This window comes from Chanos chanos, chromosome 7 (assembly GCF_902362185.1).
Source record: "Chanos chanos chromosome 7, fChaCha1.1, whole genome shotgun sequence".
Classification (NCBI taxonomy): Eukaryota; Metazoa; Chordata; class Actinopteri; order Gonorynchiformes; family Chanidae; genus Chanos; species Chanos chanos.
Window position 1 is genome coordinate 13228271 of NC_044501.1, and position 18726 is coordinate 13246996.

General features: G+C 38.3%; 1 protein-coding gene across 3 annotated transcripts; it reads left to right on the forward strand.

The window, feature by feature from the left end:
- Positions 1-536: 536 nt before the first annotated feature.
- On the forward strand, positions 537-18600 carry pspc1 (paraspeckle component 1). Of its 3 annotated transcripts, none has more exons than XM_030780165.1 (10): positions 537-976; positions 2369-2670; positions 2848-2943; positions 3278-3474; positions 3794-3878; positions 4239-4344; positions 10723-10795; positions 12882-12908; positions 14733-14878; positions 18341-18600. In XM_030780165.1, exons 1-10 carry the CDS (start codon positions 608-610, stop codon positions 18554-18556), a joined length of 1617 nt encoding a protein of 538 aa, XP_030636025.1. In that variant the 5' UTR covers positions 537-607; the 3' UTR covers positions 18557-18600. The 3 variants fall into 3 exon arrangements, with proteins under 3 accessions (XP_030636025.1, XP_030636027.1, XP_030636026.1); XM_030780167.1 differs by lacking the exon at positions 12882-12908 and adding an exon at positions 16602-16604 and having other exon boundaries at positions 10723-10780; XM_030780166.1 differs by lacking the exon at positions 12882-12908 and having other exon boundaries at positions 10723-10780.
- The last annotated feature ends 126 nt before the right edge of the window (positions 18601-18726 follow it).

Genomic DNA, 18726 nt, shown 5'->3' on the forward strand with positions numbered 1-18726 from the left:
GTCCAACACCACTGTCACACATTGTGTGAACACAGTATGCCACCCTGTGCCCAGATGCAGGAACTTACCTGTACTACAATGGTTAGTGCGATATACACCATTGAAATGTCTGAGAGTTTGCAGTATTGGCATTTTTACATGCTGAGCAACAATTCAAAGGCTGATTTCTCCTTGGCTAATTGGATTTTGAACAACTTATGGCCAAATTTGTGAAAATTGTGTTTTTACAGTGCCACGTTCCGTGATCCACAATTTGTAACAAGTCGGGCCCGTTCGGATTTTACATATGCAAATACTGCTCACATGCATAAAACCGACGTTAATAAAGATTCCATAAGATTCTGACGACTCCTGCTCCACAGTGTCTTATCTCCCGTGGGTTGTCCTGTAGATGGCACTAATCCGTTTCATGGAGACTATTACAACCGGAAATCAGATGTGCTTTGGAAGCTGCGCAAACTCAATCGATTTGCAGTATACCTTCTAACTCCACTTTCGGAGGCGCAGAGACACTGTATTCGTCTCTTTCCTTTTAAAAACACAATTAATTGTTTACTTATTCAGACCATAACACTCTAGCGAAGTCCACGTTCAGTTGATATCTAGAATGGCAAATCGTAATCTTAAACAGGTTAATATTCAAAATAATGCTCCTTCTCCGAAACCTCAAAACACAAAGCGCAACACCGATTCTCCGGCCATGGAACGTGGGCCAAAGATGGAGGGAGCAACCCCATCACCAACAGTGACTAGCCCGACTGCAGAAGGCGATGTCAGTGAGCCCCTAGAGATGACTTTAGACTTCAAGAGCTTTAGGAGACCAGGAGAGAAAACATTCACTCAACGATGCAGACTGTTTGTTGGTAACCTTCCCACAGATATAACAGAGGAGGACTTCAGAAAGCTCTTCGCAAAATATGGCGAGGCCAACGAAGTGTTCATCAATCGAGACAGAGGATTTGGGTTTATTCGGTTGGTACGTAGACTGAATAGTATGCTCAATGACTAATCTTGGAAAGAAACATTATCAAGAGTACTTCGAGTAAATTGCATGAATTAATACAAATCACTATACAAACATTTTACCAATACAAGAATAAGTTGCTCGCTGTAGCTAACGGTCGAGAATAAACCAGCTAACACTATCATGAGTAGTCGGGCTAAAATTGACCGAATAACTTACTATATGTTTACAGAGCTGTCTAGTTCAGTAGGTAAGTTAGGCTTTCTTTGTCAGAAATAATCTGAGGGCCGATAATTGTGTGAAGTATTTTGATAATTGTTGTTTAGTTGTTTTGATTCATAAGTAATGTAGCTGAGATGATGTCAGATTCAAGCAGTGTCTCTGGTTTAACTTAGCCAGTAAGATGTTCATACATAGCCAGTACTGTTGGAAGTTCTTACCCCCAGCATGCACAGTTAAATTAATTTCTGTATCTGTTTCAAGACACATTACTATTGTTATGTCAAGGTTACAGACAGCGAGTCTACAGCTAGGCCTATCGAAGCATGCCCAACCTAGCTCCTTTATCTCATGTCCCAAGCTTTCCAATCCTGAACTCCTTTGTTCACCTGTTTCCAAAGACACCCAACTCCACTCGACTTTTCGATAGGTGACTCTTTGGAGGGTTTGAAGTGTGCGAGCAGAATACTTTCCAACATGTAGAAAAATTAAAGCCCTCCCTCCAACGGCCATATGTTCTTCATCCGGCCTTCATCCGCGCGCGCAAATGAATGTTGATGTACCTTGTGTAAAAACATTATGGCTAGTATTTTTAAAATGGAGACTATGTATGAAATGCCGAGTTGTTCAGGGTCCCAGAAGACGCTTCAGCTAAGCGATTTGAAGTTGTTTGAGTGTTATACTTTTTATTAATTTGTGAAATTGACCATATCTATTACAAAGATGATCTCGTTCTGCAAAATGACAGGTACGCGCAAGTAAGCACTAATTAAAGAAAAATCGCAGCTCGCAGTTCGTATAACGCATCTCGTGCGTTATACGAACAGATCGTTGAATCCGAAGCCGTTTTGAAGAGCTTTGCCTCTTTTTCACTATACTGTGAATTTGGCTAACTGAACGTCTCCATTCTTTTCCAGTGATGTTAGTTTGAGAGTATTAAGAAGCTTTGTGGAACACTAGTTTAGCTCTACCAAAGCATGTTCCAGGAAGAGTGTATTTTAGTTGTATTTAGGATGTCCTTCAGAAAATGTAGAGGGTTTCTGAGAGATTTTACTTACGTTTGGTCACAGAGGTATCCTCTTGCTCTATCGTAGCCTAACTTCAGAAGACCAGGCACATTCTCCTGTGGACTCATTAGTCATATGTGTTCTGAAACACAAATCTACAAACAAATTCATTTTTCAGGAAACAAGAACATTGGCAGAGATTGCTAAGGCCGAGCTAGACGGCACTGTACTGAAGGCAAGGCCGATCCGAGTCCGTTTCGCCACACATGGGGCAGCGCTCACAGTGCGAAATCTCTCACCAGTTGTCTCAAACGAGCTGCTAGAGCAAGCCTTCTCCCAGTTTGGCCCAGTTGAAAGGGCAATCGTGGTGGTGGACGACCGTGGAAGACCCACAGGAAAGGGCTTTGTGGAATTTGCTAACAAACCCTCAGCACGAAAGGCGCTGGATCGCTGTGCAGATGGAGCTCTACTTCTCACCACGTAAGAGAGCCATTACTCAAACACTCATTTAGGGCAAATTTGTAATATTTCATAACAAGTCAAATTTGAGCTCAACATGTTTGTGAAATTGTGGCTTGTCTTCACATGTTATGACTACAAGTTGTTTTTGTATTGTTGTTTTTCCACGTGTTTCATGTTTTAAGTTTTCTTCTGTAGATCACCCCGTCCTGTTATTGTGGAGCCTACGGAACAATTTGATGATGAGGATGGCCTTCCGGAAAAGCTGTTACAGAAGACAGCACAATATCACAAGTATGTCACGTTTGTCTACGTGAGGACTGCAGAACAGTGTTTGTGTGTGTGTTTGTGTGTAATCAGGGAGCAAAATAGTTGTCATATTTGAAATGACATTGAAGACAAGTCTTTTACACTGCTAGTGAATGTAGTGAATACAGAATGTGTGTCGTATTTACGCTATATAGCAGGTTTCACATTTGTTCAGTTCAGTTCTATGTACAGTTCGAGGCTGCCCAACACAAAGATTTTACTATCTGAGTATCTCCATGATGAAACAAGACCTTTGGCTCCCTTACAGTAGTGAGGGGGCTGGTTAAGCTTTGCACCCATAGCAGGATCTGTGTTCCAGGGAACGGGAGCAGCCTCCACGATTTGCGCAACCTGGAACCTTTGAGTTTGAGTATTCATCTCGCTGGAAGGCACTGGATGAAATGGAGAAGCAGCAGAGGGAGCAGGTGGACCGAAACATTCGAGAGGCCAAAGAGAAACTGGAGGCAGAGATGGAGGCAGCCAAACACGAGCACCAGCTAATGATGATGAGACAAGGTATTCAGGAATTATTCAAATTCAGCAGGTACTCAAACAAAAGACACATTTATTCTTTATAATATATAAAAATCCACATCACACCGGCACAATGAATGTGAGTCTGGGGGTCACTCTCATACTGGTATACTGCCGAGCCCTATCACATACTGTACTTTTCCCAGCCCAAGTCACTGCAGTAATTGGGATTGAATGTCAAGAAGCAGTTTCTTGTCGCTGCTACTTTTTGGTTAGAAACGGCTAAAAAGAAAAAAAAAAAATCCAAAAGTGATCATTATTGACGGACCAAATTCTGATGTGTTCCATATTTTTAATTCAGATCTGCTGCGGCGTCAGGAAGAGCTTCGCCGTCTAGAAGAATTGAGGAACCAGGAGCTTCAGAAACGCAAGCAGATTGAGATGAGGTACATATTGCCTATAGAGACGGAGAAGTTGATCAGGACAGACTTTGTTGTATTTGCATTACCTTTACATTGCATTTATTCCTAGAGTAATTGCATTGTGAATGTAATGTAACTATAACGAAGTCTATTCTTTTATGTCTTAAGACACTGTTTATCCTTTAATAAAAAGGGATGGTGTCCCCTTTTATCACCAGGGATCCAAGTTTTAACTCGTTTTGCTGTACTTGCTTATGATTCTTTTTTGTTGAAGAGGAACACTCATGTTCTTTGGACCGAATCTTAAGTGTTTGACCTGACTGATAACAGAATAGATATGTGCTTGATCCTAATGGGCTCGTATGCCTTGCGTTGTGACATCAGGCATGAAGAGGAGAGGCGGAGGCGTGAAGAGGAGATGATGCGGCATCGCGAACAGGACGACATGAGACGACAGTCGGATGGCTTCAAGCCCAGTTTCATGGATAGCGTGAGTACTGGGCAAATACTTTCTCACTGATGCAGCCATGACAACACTCACATTCATACACAGACACTAGCGGTACAAAGATGATGTGAATAGGGACGTTTTTTCTCTAACTATAGGAGACGAGTCAGCCATTACTGTACGGGATACTGCCCTATGAGTATTCCCATAGACTGCACTTAATTGCGAATTATTGGGTACGGTTATGAGCCCTTGCATTGAGAGGATTAGTTGATGTTTTGCTACCCATATGTGCATTTATATGGATAGTAATATTATTTAAGAGTTATTCCTCTCGTGAAGCCAGTAACCATCCATAGTCAGAGAGCTGATGTTTAATACAGTATGAGGATTCATCATTATTGGATTTCAGTCAGTTACTGTACGTATAGCAAACTGCTGAGGCAGTACTTTCTGCACAATCAACACATTAATGTTTGATCATTACAAATAGGACATTCAGCACTCATATATTCTACCACTTAATATATATTGTTTCACTACTGTGTGCTCTTCTACGTTGCACTTTTTTGACATTGTGGTGTGCTGGTAGAGGAATTGCCGTGTACTGGAGCACTGAATTCTCCTCTTCCTCAAATACAGCAGCTCAGTATTATGACAGATGAGTTTAGCCTAGTTACTGTGTTCCTTATCAGGTCAGCTCTCTACAATGCCTGTCACTGTGGGACACATTTGTGTTTTTTTGGAACTTGGTATTTACGATCACACACTGTCCACAAATCTTAAGATTATTTCAATGGTATTCCTCTTTTAAGGTCAGCAGCTATTCTTAGAGGAAACTGCCATTCGAAACCGCATGAGAATCGATCTAATCAAATGAGGAAATGTTTTCTGCCCAAGTAACACATGACTGACTGATTGTATTTCATTGCATTTATATTAATCACATCTATATTATTAACACATGTAAAAGGGACCTTGTGCAATTTATATTCATCACATCTATATTATTAACACATTTAAAAAGGACATTGTGCAATTTATATTCATCACATCTATATTATTAACACATTTAAAAGAGACGTTGTGTAATTTATATTAATCACATCTATATTATTAACACATTTAAAAGAGATATTGTGTAATTTATATTAATCACATCTATATTATTAACACATTTAAAAGGGATGTTGTGTAATTTATATTAATCACATCTATATTATTAACACATTTAAAATGGATGTTGTGCCGCTTTTTTGACATATGGGCCCATTTTATCACTTACCTCCTGGTTATAAAGTCACTGATGCAATTTTTCTCGTACGTTATTTCATTAGACCTATATTTAAGTGTTGTTTCGAGTCCATATTGCAAAAGGATTAAGTTCACAATTAATATAGGTTAATTTATTTATTTCTACACGTCGGCGTATGATTTTAATTTTGTGGCCTTTTTAAAAAAAATTTTATACGTGATGTCTTAAAATCAATATCATGAAATGTTGCTTTGTTTGACCACTGTTTCATCCCTATCTCTGCTCATTCCTATCTCTGCTCTCTCTGCTTAGATTTTCTCGGATTTACATGCACATACTTCTCACGTACTCTTTGAGCACTTAAAATACTGATCCATGAACAGGCAAACCATAATTCACTTAAATAAAGCTGAACTCATCTTACAGAAGTTGTGTAAGGGAGGTGATACCTAGTTGCTTGTTTCACTTATCTGAGGACAGTAGTTTAAATGTTGAGGATGTGGTGCTAGGTCACAAATGTGTATTACTTCCAAAATTGTGAAAATAATGTTAGAGTTGTTTTCTGAAAAACCTGTTTCATAACATATCACCTATGGTAGGGTTAACGGGCTCTCATGTGGACCGTTGCTGAGTTGTTGGACTTGCCTTTCTTCAGCATCTGGTGCACATTTCCATTCTAGTGCAGATAAAAATAGGCAGTTTCCATCCGTGCTGTCATAAATAGGAGTTCGAGTCAGTATTACTTGAATTTTGTGTCCTTTTGGCTGCTTCGAACATTTCAGCTTTCTTCACCAAAAAGGAGGTCAAACATTTGGCTGCCCAAAGTCCGACACACATGAAATTTGCATGGGTCTAGATTTGCTGAGCTTAGGTACCATGAATTTAGAGATTTCTTCTGCCCTCCAGTTAAACTGCTGAAGGCATTTTATTTAACAGCTGATCTTTAAGACAGCAAGGGACATCTTGTCAGACTTTATATGTCACTTCTCAGTAAGTGATGCATGAAACTGAATGTTGTTGTGTTGAATCTCTCTCCTTCTTTTTTTTAATTGTGACAGTGATAGGTTACTTGGTCCAGTGTTATATTGGCTTCACATGCATATCCACGCATATTGGAGTTGCTGCATTCAAGTCTGTAGGCATTTTGAGAATGTTAAAACATGAAAATCCTGCGAGGGGGAAAAAACAGAAATATTTTTTATATAACAATACCATGTTTGCCTAAGCAGTAACAAAGAGTTTTATGTGTGCATGTGGTTATGTTTTTTTGAAACAGTTTCAGACTTGTGTGGGTGTTAATCATAAAGGAGAGATTTTGGTCACTTCAAACAACTAACATCATTCTCTGAAACCTGTACACCAAACAAATAACAGAATAACATTGATAATTATTCTTTCGTATTGCGATATTTTTGCCACTCACTGAGTCATCTGAGGTAGTATTAAGTCATGTGTGATGTGTTAGGGGCTGCAATCCTTGTAACCCATTCAAACAAGCTGTATTGTCAGAGTAAGGCACTAAGTGGATGTTTTGGTAATTTTGAAATACAGATCTTGTTGACACACACACAAAAAAAGAAACTATAAGGATCAAACAGAACATTAATATGAAAAAGAACACCCTGACACCCCTAGTCCTACTTTACAACTTTTATAACTTTGATGTGTTTAAATGACAGGCTAACAAAAATGAACAGACATTGACAGAAGTTAACATATTCTCTTAGCTTCACATATTCTGTCTTCTATACAAATGAACAGCCAAATTAGGCTAGTTACTTTGGGTTTTACCTCTCCCTTAGAGTTTCAAAATGACTTAAAAAAAAAAAAACAACTAATATTGTGTCTTTATTTGGTATCTGTTTGGTGTGCCATGGTTCCATACCGCTTTTGTCTCCCTGTCCTCTCCTGACTTTGGCTGTCTGTTTGCTCTTCATTGTCTCTCTCTGTGTTTTGCTGCCCAGATGGTTGCATAGGTACAATTCATGACCATTCCATTATAACGTAAGACTTCATCCTTTCTGCTAACAGCTCGTGTGAGATTTTTCACTCGGGGAATAACGTCATGTTATATGTAGAATGAAATACAATGTAGATTTTGCAGGTTGGTCTTTGCATCATCTTCTACTATACTATCCTCTACTACTTCTCCAACTATAATTTCCCTCAACGAAAGCACCGTTGCACAGGAATATCATGTACATATATGTATATATATTTTTATTTATATGTGTATATACATATATGTAATATTGATGACCTTTGTGTGCAGAGATGTCTTGTGATGTGTATGTATACAGTGGTTGCATTTTTGTTCTGTTTTTCTTGTGTGTTGGAATACATATGACATAGAAGACCTGTAGGGAGACTGCACATCCCGCTGTGTCCTGTTCTCCCCGCCCTTGTTATCATTGACTGCACAATTAGTGCAGAGTTTTGACACATTGTGCATCTCTTTTGCGTACAGATGCATCTTTCAAAGAGAAACTCCCCTACTTTATCTTTAGCCTCGCATTCAGAATAAAATCTGGCATTCAGAAGAAAATTTGTGCCCTCCAGCTAACTTCTACTCCACAGAACGTCAGCAGTCATTGACTTGAACTGGTCATTTGGGTGCACAGAACCATTACTTAATTTCTTAATGTTTTTATAGATGACACCAGGAAATATGATTTTTCTATAGCGTAAGATATGTGAATGGAACACAGTAAATGCCAAAACCTGATGAATAATTATATTGCAATTAACATCTCTTAACCGCAACTGATACTTGTTGCTTGTGACTGTTTTACCCCTTCAACTAACGTCCCGAATTGTCACTTAAAATTTCAGTAGTAACATAGGCTACCTGTTGCCTCAAGTCTTCTGCGTCCATGTACTTGTGCATCTACCAGTGTTACTGATGCGTCAGTGTAAAGCCTATTTAATTTTTTTTGTCATACATCTTAGAATGGATTCAGACATCTTACAGTAATTTTTGCGGTATATTTCTACTCACATGTGTGAATGTTTATGTTTGAGCTCTTGTGTGTCTGTGTGGCTGTTTGTGTACTTGCGTATGTCTCTGCTCGTTACGAAAAAGAAAAACTTGTCTGTCAGGATCAAGCACAAGGTAAGTTAAATCTGGGTTCACAAGCACAATGCCGTGTCATTTGAATATGAGCAGAAACCATGCCACTCTGCCTCTGTTCATATTCTAGTTGAGTCTCTTTCAGTCGTGTGGTCTATTGCTTGCAAAGACGTTTTTCTATATCTGTGAACTGTGAAAAGTCACAGTCACCTTATACATCAAACAAAAAACCCTGTTCATTGGTATAATACACTATGCTCTCCTTCTCTGGATGTTTTCTGAATTCAAATTGCTTTGCATCTTATACTTGTCCCAAAAGATTTATCCTGTAATCTTAGCCTTTTTCAGCAGTTTAGTCCATCTACTGACTTACAATTGTAAATCATAGTAAATACATTAAAAATGTCTTTGAAATAGGTATATGTTTGGTATAAGTTTTAGATTCATGTTTACTTTTCTTTACGTTTATGCAGTAGTACACATTTAATTCTGTATTTCCATGATAAATCTCTCACATTTGGTGACATGATAAATTGTTGTGTGTTTTTGCACCCCCTGTTGTAAATAGCAAAGACAGCTGTTTTCAACCTGTCTGTCCGTCCGTCCGTCTGTCTCTCTGTCAAAGTATCTGTCTATCTGTCTCACTCTCAACCAGTCTCTTGCAGCTTCTCCATATCAAAATGATATCATAATTGTTTTAATCACATGTGTGGATGAGAGAAGATGTATGTAAGATGAAGGTGAGATCGAACTGTAGTCTTTTTTATCTGTGGTATTTTCTCACTAGAGACCCATGTAGAAATTGCCAGGCAAAAAACCTTGAGGATGATCAGAGAGTTGAAAATTTGTGGTGTGCTTGGATTTTACTGCTTAAATAAACTGTTGTGTAAAGACTGTGGAACTGAGTTAGTTTACAGAACTCACCCCCCACTACATTTCCAACATAGACGTGCCCTCGAGGCCATACAGTCTGCCATACTGTAACTGTTTTACGCTCAGAATCCTGGAAAAACGGTTTATGGTTCAGTTCTGCCATTAAACCAAATGAGAACCGATTAATGAAATTAAATTTCTTAGGGTTTAAATTCTGCCAAGAAAATAACACATGCCAACAGAGTGAACATCAGTCACACCACAGAGGATTCTAAGCTTCATGTTAAATCCCACCGAGCACCAAACTGAGAACTTAAGCGAGCACCAACCAGTGACGGCACGGTAGACATGGTGAGGGTGTGTTAGGAGTGTGTCTATGCTGGAAAAATGGTGGGGAAAAGGGTTGCGTTATATCAGGTTTTCCACTGAATTTTTCACGAGAGCCGATTGCCAGCACTGGATTTGGACACCCTGCTTTTTCCAAAACAGTTGTGATACTTCTGAACTGTCCATCTAAATGCTGCTAGTTAAATTGTTTCTGGATTGATTCAAAGCATATAGTCAGCACTGAAGATTTGTTTTCAAGACAGAAAATGCAAAAGTATCGTTATCAGCATTAGCCTTCATTCTGGTTGGGTCACTAGTGTGGAAATATCCCCTTGCAGTAAATCAATCTTTCAGTGCTGTGTTGGATGTCAGACCATTGGCTATGGGCTGGACTGACAGTGAAACTTATCCAGGCAGGATCTGTAGGCCTAGAATTGCCAGTTATATGGATTTGACAGTGATTTTTGATCACTAAATACTACAGACCCTACAGTTAAGAATTGGAAGGGGTAGTGGGCTGGGAGGATAGAGGTGTCAAAAGCAACATGTCATGAAGCACATGGACAGAAGGCATTATATTTTCTTCCCTTGGATAAAAGAATGCAGGATGGATTTATTATTATTTTAGCTCGACACATCTCATAGACCAAGACTTTTTTTTTTTTTTAAATAAAAACTTAACCAATGTAAGGAGATATGAAGACCGTGCTCAAACCAGTACATGTGTCAAAAGGGGGATCATCAATTCAGGATGATTCTTTGAAGGAGGTTTTAACTTTCCAACTAGATTATGTGAATTAGGAATGCATATTAAGAAAGAAACTCTTGAAAAACACTTATCAAATGACACTTGAGTTTGGGGTTTACAAATGCACACCTTTTTTTCCACTTCCAGAGAGAACAGGATATGAGAATGGGTGAAATGGGTCCCCGTGGAGCTATTAATATGGGAGGTAGGGTCATTACCAGACTCCATTATTACTTCAGAGGAGCGGCTGTGTGAGGAATCTGTTTTTTCACTGTCAGATTACTCTGGGGGCTGTACATTACTTTGGACGTGCTATTACATGAGAGATTATGTATCTGTGGCTCATAGATTTTAAACATTCTGACTGCACTGTGTGTGTGACAGTGGGAGTGTTTGTGTAGTGTTGTATGTGTAGCCTACTTGTTTTACAAAAGGTATAGAAAATTCAGATTTGCTAAGCCTGTCTATTGGTCGCAACTTTCAGCCAAGAATTGTCATTTTGGTGCATCCCTAATATCACTCTAACAGCTGAGTTATTGGGTATGCAAGTGACGATCTTTAATTTTTGCGACATATTTTTAAAGTTAATATGTCTGTGTTGAAAATGCAAATGAATCCAAATGAAATATGCGTAATATACCCAAAGCTTATCTTAACTTAACATTTTTACAGGCTCAGAAATATTTTACTATACTTTTAAGCTTCCAGGCTTTTCATTGAAATATCAAAAATGCACATTAACAAAATTATTTTTGCCACACTCATTTTTGTTCCTCAGTAGGTGTTCTCAAACAGGTGTTGTATTTAGATTGCCTCCTTTGCAAAAATAAATCTTAAGCAGAAATTCTAGGTGTCCAAATTCAAAATTTTGTATTTGTTGTAAAAGTAAAGAATTAGAGTCTCAATATATCTCTTTGCAAAGTATTCCAACTTGGTCTTCAACATTTGTGTTGAGCTCATTTTAGTAGCTGGAAGTCATGGGTCAATCTACACCAGTGGTTCTCGACCTTTTTATCAGCTGGGTTATAATAGCGGCTAAACACAAGTCTTGGTGACTGTGTATATTAATCACTACTACCTTATCTGCCTGGGTAGCTTTGTAGGCAATTAACCTTGTTAATGCAGTGTAGGCTACTACAGGACTCATATTCTTGTACAGCAGAAACTATCACATTTTGAACTCTGACAGTATAACACTCATATAAACTGGATATTTCACGCCGTCTGGAGGAGACCAAATCCATATAGTCGGGCTCAAAGTTAATGTCTGTCAGACGTGCATGGAGGCCTTACTTAATGCAGTACATTTTGCAGAAAGTACTTTTACTTTTGTCTGTTGATGCAAATATTGATAGTGTTTTTGCACTTCATAGTTGACAGTTCTGTCCTTGAATGGTTTGCCACAATTTTGGAATGGAAGATGATAGTTGGGCAATAGGACTTTCCTCTGGTTTGTACACTGATTAGTTTGTCTTGAAATGCATGGCAGGGCAAACTGAAAGTTGCAACAAACGTGTCCATAGTTATTTATTTATTTAAACAAAAAATGGCAGGCTACTAGACTAAGCAACTCTGCTATGAATGAGCTTTTCTAGCTACTCAGATAGCTAGAATATGAAAATATGATAATATGAAAATGTGTTCCAGTCATGCAAGTTACAGCCTGTGTTCAGCACTTCCTGAAAATTAATCTGATCAATAGTTGAATCTGCTCAGAAATGGTTTTATGTGTCTGAAATACAATCTTAATAGGGCTTGGAGTTCTACCGACGAAATATATTTTATTACAAATCAGGTCACATGATGCAAGCTACACTTTTCTGTGTGGTGGGCCAGGGGTGTGCGATATTTATCATCTACGATAATATCGTAATTGTTGTTTTAACAATGTGCGAGCTGACACTGTCAAGTATGTCACTCACTTTGCAAAAACACACCTTTAGAGTTCAAGCATTCACTGCGTCATGTAGCATAGTAGGACAGACTACTGCATGTGCACATTGAAAGTGCATGCAGTGTCCTAGTATCAGAGTATATGGTCAGTGCACAACAAGTTAAGCTCGCATAGCTGTCTAAAAATCCATGACTGAAGTTAAAAATGACTGAACAAACACAGCCAGGAGACACAACACGGATGCCACGAGTCTCGCAATCTGCGTCATTTAGATTTAATTGCTAAACGTGGATCATCCTCACTGGTATGGAGGTGGTTTGACTTTGAAAAGACGGATGTTGCTCAAAAGACAGCAATCTGCAAACTATGTCAGAAATCGGTTGCTGTTAAATACAGCTCGACAGCTAACTTGTTTCACCATTTGCTAATACTTGCACTGGTGATTTCAATATTTTTGTATTGTTTTTACTTGAATGCTTCAGTTTTAAGTTAATAAATAAGACCTGTTTTCCTTAAATATGTTGTTTGCATTAATATGATTAGTAAGCAACAATTAATATCCTATGAACAACAGCGAGCTATTTCAATATAAGACTTTCACAAACGTGTTTTTGAAGAATGCAAAATATCATCTCCTTATCGTTATCGACAAAATACCAGAAAGTATCGAGATATCATTTTTTGTCAATATCGCACACTCCTATGGTGGGCTGCAGGTTGAGAACTGCTGATTTAGGCCTTGTGACCGAGTGATTAAGTGTGTTTTGTTTGTAATAGTTTTTAAGTACTCTGTGAAGACTGAACAACATATTTACAATATTTATTCATGCTGTCACACAGGCTGTCTGGCAGCTTTAAAAAAGATACAAATTACTGCCTCTGTCTTTCTGTGTCTTTCTCTTGACAGCTTTGCTCTTCTCTGTTTTCAGAATTCTTGTTTCATATTTCATCCATTTGAAGTAGTAGTGGGACTTAACCTGGCTCTTTCGTATTGTATCGTCACTAATAATTTTAGCACTTTATTGTGGCGTGTAAATCAAGGGATTGTTTAGGTTATTTAGTTTTGTTTCCATATACATTTGTAGAACTTAGTCTTGAATATCTGACATGCAGAATCCATATCATCTCCACAAGCATTTAGTCATATACTAGAGGGGATTATTATAAATCTGTAAAGAGGCTCAAATACTGTATGTACGATCTGTTGATGCCTCCCAATTAGGAAAGGAAAATGCATAAATGTGCGCTTTGAAACAGTCTCTTGAGCTGATTAAGGACATGATTTAATTGAATGACTTAGTTAGTCTCATGGATTAGAGCTAATGTTTAGAACATCTAATGCAAGCACTGAATCAGGCGTGCGTCACACCAGCAATGCATTTTTATGTAGTAGAAAGGGTAATTGTAGCCTAATTGTAAATGAGATTTAACTATATACGTTTACCAATAGTTAATATTATCAGTTGTGAGTTGCTATGTAGCTATTCATATCTGTGAGTATCCATTTGAACAACTTATAACTTATTCTATATCTGTTGCTCATCGGTTTTCTCTAAATATTAGCAAAGCAGCCGCAGTCAAAAGTAGCATTGATGTGCAGAAGACTGTAGTTTCCAGACTCCAGTTAACGCAACCGGCAACAAAAATGTCTGTTTTATTAAAAAAAAAAAAAAAAAAGAAAAGAAATCAAATCAAAGCTCAAGTTTGGCACAGCTCAGGGGCACTCGATTTAACTTAATGCCCATTCTTTAGGCAGTTATTACAGTCTGTCTGTCTTTTCATTATTGCGTTGTCTTAAAAGTTTCAAGATGCTAACAGTAGCACCCCATTGTTCCCAGCAAACAATTCCAGAATGAGCATACTTATCTATATGAATCAAGTTTGTATCAAATTGCCACTTGTAGGGTTGTTTAAAAAGTTGATTTACCTAAATGTTTTTAGGGGAGTCATGACCATACATTATACATAATATATGGCCTAGTAAATAAAACGTTTTGTTTTTGTGTTCATCTGTGTTGTCGTGTCTGCTAAAATGGCTACAGTCGCTGCATCTGTGTACTTCTCTATTGAGTTTTTGAACAAAGTAATGTGCAGTCCCACACTCCAATTAACCAGCCATATTTTTTGTATTGTTTTTGGTCTTTAGTCATTGGCAGCATCAGAGCCTCACACAGTTCTTATGCTCTATGTAGTCATGGTTACGCACTGAATGGTGGCCATTGAGTGCCTTGAGTGAACATCGATCATGCATTGTCTTGCGTAGATTCGTTTAACCCCGCCGCTGCGGCTGGCGGTAACCAGGGCCCTCCTCAAATGATGGGTATGGGCATGCCAGGTCGAGGTGGAACCATGGGGCCTGAGGGAGCATCAAATATGGGAACACCAATGATTCCAGATAATGGAGCTATGGTAATGTATCAGTATTGTTTGTTTTTTCATTTGTTTTACTCTTTGTGGATGGCAGTCTGTATTACGTTATAATTTTAAGTTTAGTAAAGGAATCCCACTGGTTTGCTATGCAGTGCATTTCATCCTTTTAAAGAGGGTGAATTTGAGTAAACGACAAACAGTATTTTTTATTTATTAGCACCACCTTCTAAAGGTTATACAACAACTAAATTAAATAGTCTTTGTCCGATGGACTTCTTAAAATGCAGTCATACTATGCACTTGGCATAACATGGCAGACTGGCTTCTAATGTACCAAACTGTTGAGTGAGTTTAATGAGATTGAGGATATTTCATAACATTAAGCCCTTTTTAGATAACCACATTTGCTAAAAACTTTCCTTTCTGACCTTCAGGTATCTAAGCTGTGTTTATTTGTTCTATTATATATAGCAGGTGTGAACATTAGAATTTTTGAGGGAAAATTAATTTTGATCATCACCAGTACCCAGACACTAGAGGTATCATCAGATTGACCTAGTATTCTGTGTTGTTTTAAACAAAAAAGAAAAGAAACAAACATGACAAAAGGGTATAGATAAGATAGCTATGATTTAGAATAGTATGTGATGTGGAACAAAAAGTCAGCTAAATGGTAAGTTTAAAGCATGTGTGACATCTGTGATGCCATACTGTTTTGTGGCAGTGCAGAACACATAGCTGAAGCATATGGGTTTGAAGAACCTTTCTTCACACCACATTATTGTAGCAGCAGGAGTCAAGACTTGCACTGTGTTTTCATTCAAAGGATTTTTTAAGCCTAAATGTAGTTGTGTTTAGTAACATTTACAACATTACTGAATTTAATACTCATGCTGCATTGCAGGTTATTTACTTATTTTTTGTCTAACTTGTATGTGTCAGGTAGTTAGGTTTGTTCCATGAAAATATGTAGTTTCTAAATGATGGACGCTAAATTATGATTGCCTGACTGCATTTGGAAAAGACTTCAGGAGAGGATAGTTTTGTTCTTAGAGCAATGTTCAGGACCTTTGGCTTTTTTTTTCTTTTTTGGGTTTTTTTTATTTTGTTTTATTTTGTTTTGTTTTGTGGCTCTTGAATAGTTAATACTTACCAAAAGCCCATGATCATTATTATTAAATTAACTGCAGTAATTTCAAATACTCCAAGTTAGAGCCCGACCGATAAATTGGCATGCCGATATTACTAGCCGATATGAACTAATTGCAGATCAATCGGTATCAGCGTTTATAATGGCAGTTAAATGACAAAAAAAAACGGGGAGATGGAAGATGGATCCTTCAGCCGTGTTATGAGACTCGTGTTAGCCATGCCTGGTTTTGCTGCAGTAACGTGAAATCCGGTACAGTCAGTCAAATGTCAAAATGACCTTTAACATCACGGTAGTTGAGTGGTGTAGGCTAAGCTGTGGACAAACTTGATTGTAAGTTTATTTATGAAACAGTGTGGTAGTTCTAGTGAGTAAACAAACAACGTTCCTATCATTTCTCCTTCATCACTTCTAAAAAGGTTTCTGGCAACATTGCTTACTACAGCTTACAACACTGTCCATTGCTAAATTAGGTTGCCCACAAAGCTAGCTAATGCCGTGTTTATCAATGGAAGACCGCAAACGTTAATGAGCAGTTAAGCCATGACATTTAACTTATTCTGCCTAAATGAAGCAATGGTAAAAATATATCTGTCACTCACATGTCTGTAGTTAGTCAGTGCATTGGAAATTATTAAACCAGAGGGGACACATAAACAAACGTGAGCTGAGCAAGCATCTAACATGGCTTGGTAGCCAATCAAAGTTATCTATCTTCTCTTTCAAACGTGTAGTGTGAAATCCCAGAGTCCTCGTTGCAGACAGTCATGTAGTATTAGATGCATTCAACAGCAGCATTTACTCTAGGTCACTGTGTCAGTTTACTGCATTATTTATCAAAACTGATATATTTTGTGGTACTTTTGTTCAAAGTACTATTTATGATAATAAAACAAGTTTGTCTTTGAATTGCATTGTGTCATGTTATCTTGGTGAGGACTCATAAATAACTACACATAACAAATGTTAGGGAAAATGTTTGTTCGTGTTATATGTTTCTGGAGGAAAAAAGAACATCGGCCAATACATCATTATCGGATTATTAAATCCTCAAATATCGAAATCGGTTTCGGTCTGAAAAATTGTACATCGGTCGGGCTCCACTCCATATATGTGTACTTTAAGTAGTTATGTGTCATTTTAAATAATATGTTCTAAATGTGCCCCCCCCCCCCCCCCCCCCCCCCCGTTTTTTTTGTTTGTTTGTTTTTATTATATTTAGATGAACTTAATTAAAAGAATTTTAGTTGCTGTGTGCTGCCTTCACGGTGAAAGATCCAAATGATCAGTGCTTCTGAATGTTTAATAAGTGAAATTAACTTGTTAGTCAGTTTTTTATTATGGCTTTTTCCCTTCTAAGCATTGGATGCATGTCTTGTTTCATTCATGGCATTAGGTCACAGTTGGCGTGTGCCATTTTTGGATATCATCATATAAAATCCAATTAGGCTTTATGACTCACCATAGCCAGTAACATGCCACGATCAGCACACGTTATACAGAACATTTGTTTTTTATTAAACTATGCTTTCTGAAATATTTCAGGGTAAATTGTGCCTGGATTTTTCTTTAAATATCCTCCTAAAATTAAGATATTTCAGCCTTCTTGATTAAGTAATTCCCTACCTACCAGAATGCCTGCTTGTTAAGAAAATATCTAATTTGCAAGATTAACCATAGCCCATTTTTGGAACTAATTGGCATAGGGTGGAGGTGCACATTTATTTGGCTGGATATTGTGTTATAAGACAGCCTTGGAGAACTATTCTGTTCTTCGAATGGTTTTGCAATGAGGTTGTCGATTAAACTGGTGAGCAAACATGCCAGAAAAAGCTATCAGACTTTGGCTTTCTTTTCCATCAACATTGCCTGTTTTGTAAAAGTTGGAGTTTTTGAAAATGATTGTGCTATATAGCCTTCTTTGGGGACCTAGATACAGTCAGATCACTGCCTTGTAAGACCAATGATTTGTCTGTGTCAGCACTTATTAATCTTTCTGGCATATTTGCCACCATTTTTTTGTCCCACTTCACAGTTATTATAGTAGTCAGGAAAGATATTTCCACTATGATCTGCCTTGCATTAGACATCCGAACACCAATCACATTTACACTAATTAAATTATTCATTTCTCTTCTTTCGGTTGCTCCGGGACTCTGCTGCTTTTCACCATCTGAACTTTTGGAACGTTCGTACTGTGCAATGCAAAACACTACAATGGAACATCACTCTGCTTCAACCCCAAAAATTTGAACTTTGGTGCCAAATGAATTGAATGTTGTTGACTCCTCACATATGGACTGAACTTTACTGCACACTGCCCCCCCTCTATACAAAATATTGCACTTAAGCGCAACGAGAGGTTTCCTCAAGGTGGACCTTCTCAGATGGGTTCTCCCATGGGCGGTCGACCTGGGGTGGACTCCCCACAGCAGCAGCAGCAGCCGCCTGTTGTTGGAGGGCCTGGTCCCATTTCAGGTGTAGGTGGTGGGCCTGTGGCTTTTGGGAGAGGAAATCCAAATGTGGGCAACTTTGATGGGCCTAACAACAAGCGGCGTAGATATTGAGATGTGACGGTTTCTTATTTGTGTATGTGAGAGAGTACGTTTGAGAGAGAGAAAGTGAGTGAGTGTGTGCGTGTGTGTGCGTGTGTGTGCGTGTGTGTGTGTGCGTGTGTGTGCGTGTGTGTGTGTGTGTGCGTGTGTATGTGTGTGCACGCGGAGCGTGTGTGTGTGCG

Excerpts from the sequence above, each read along its gene's own strand:
- pspc1 (XM_030780165.1), top strand. The coding sequence starts at position 608 with ATGGCAAATCGTAATCTTAAACAGGTTAATATTCAAAATAATGCTCCT. Across the intron at positions 4,345-10,722 it reads AGCCCAGTTTCATGGATAGC|AGAGAACAGGATATGAGAAT; the intron begins GTGAGTACTGGG and ends TTCCACTTCCAG. Across the intron at positions 12,909-14,732 it reads ATTTGCTAATACTTGCACTG|ATTCGTTTAACCCCGCCGCT; the intron begins GTGATTTCAATA and ends TGTCTTGCGTAG.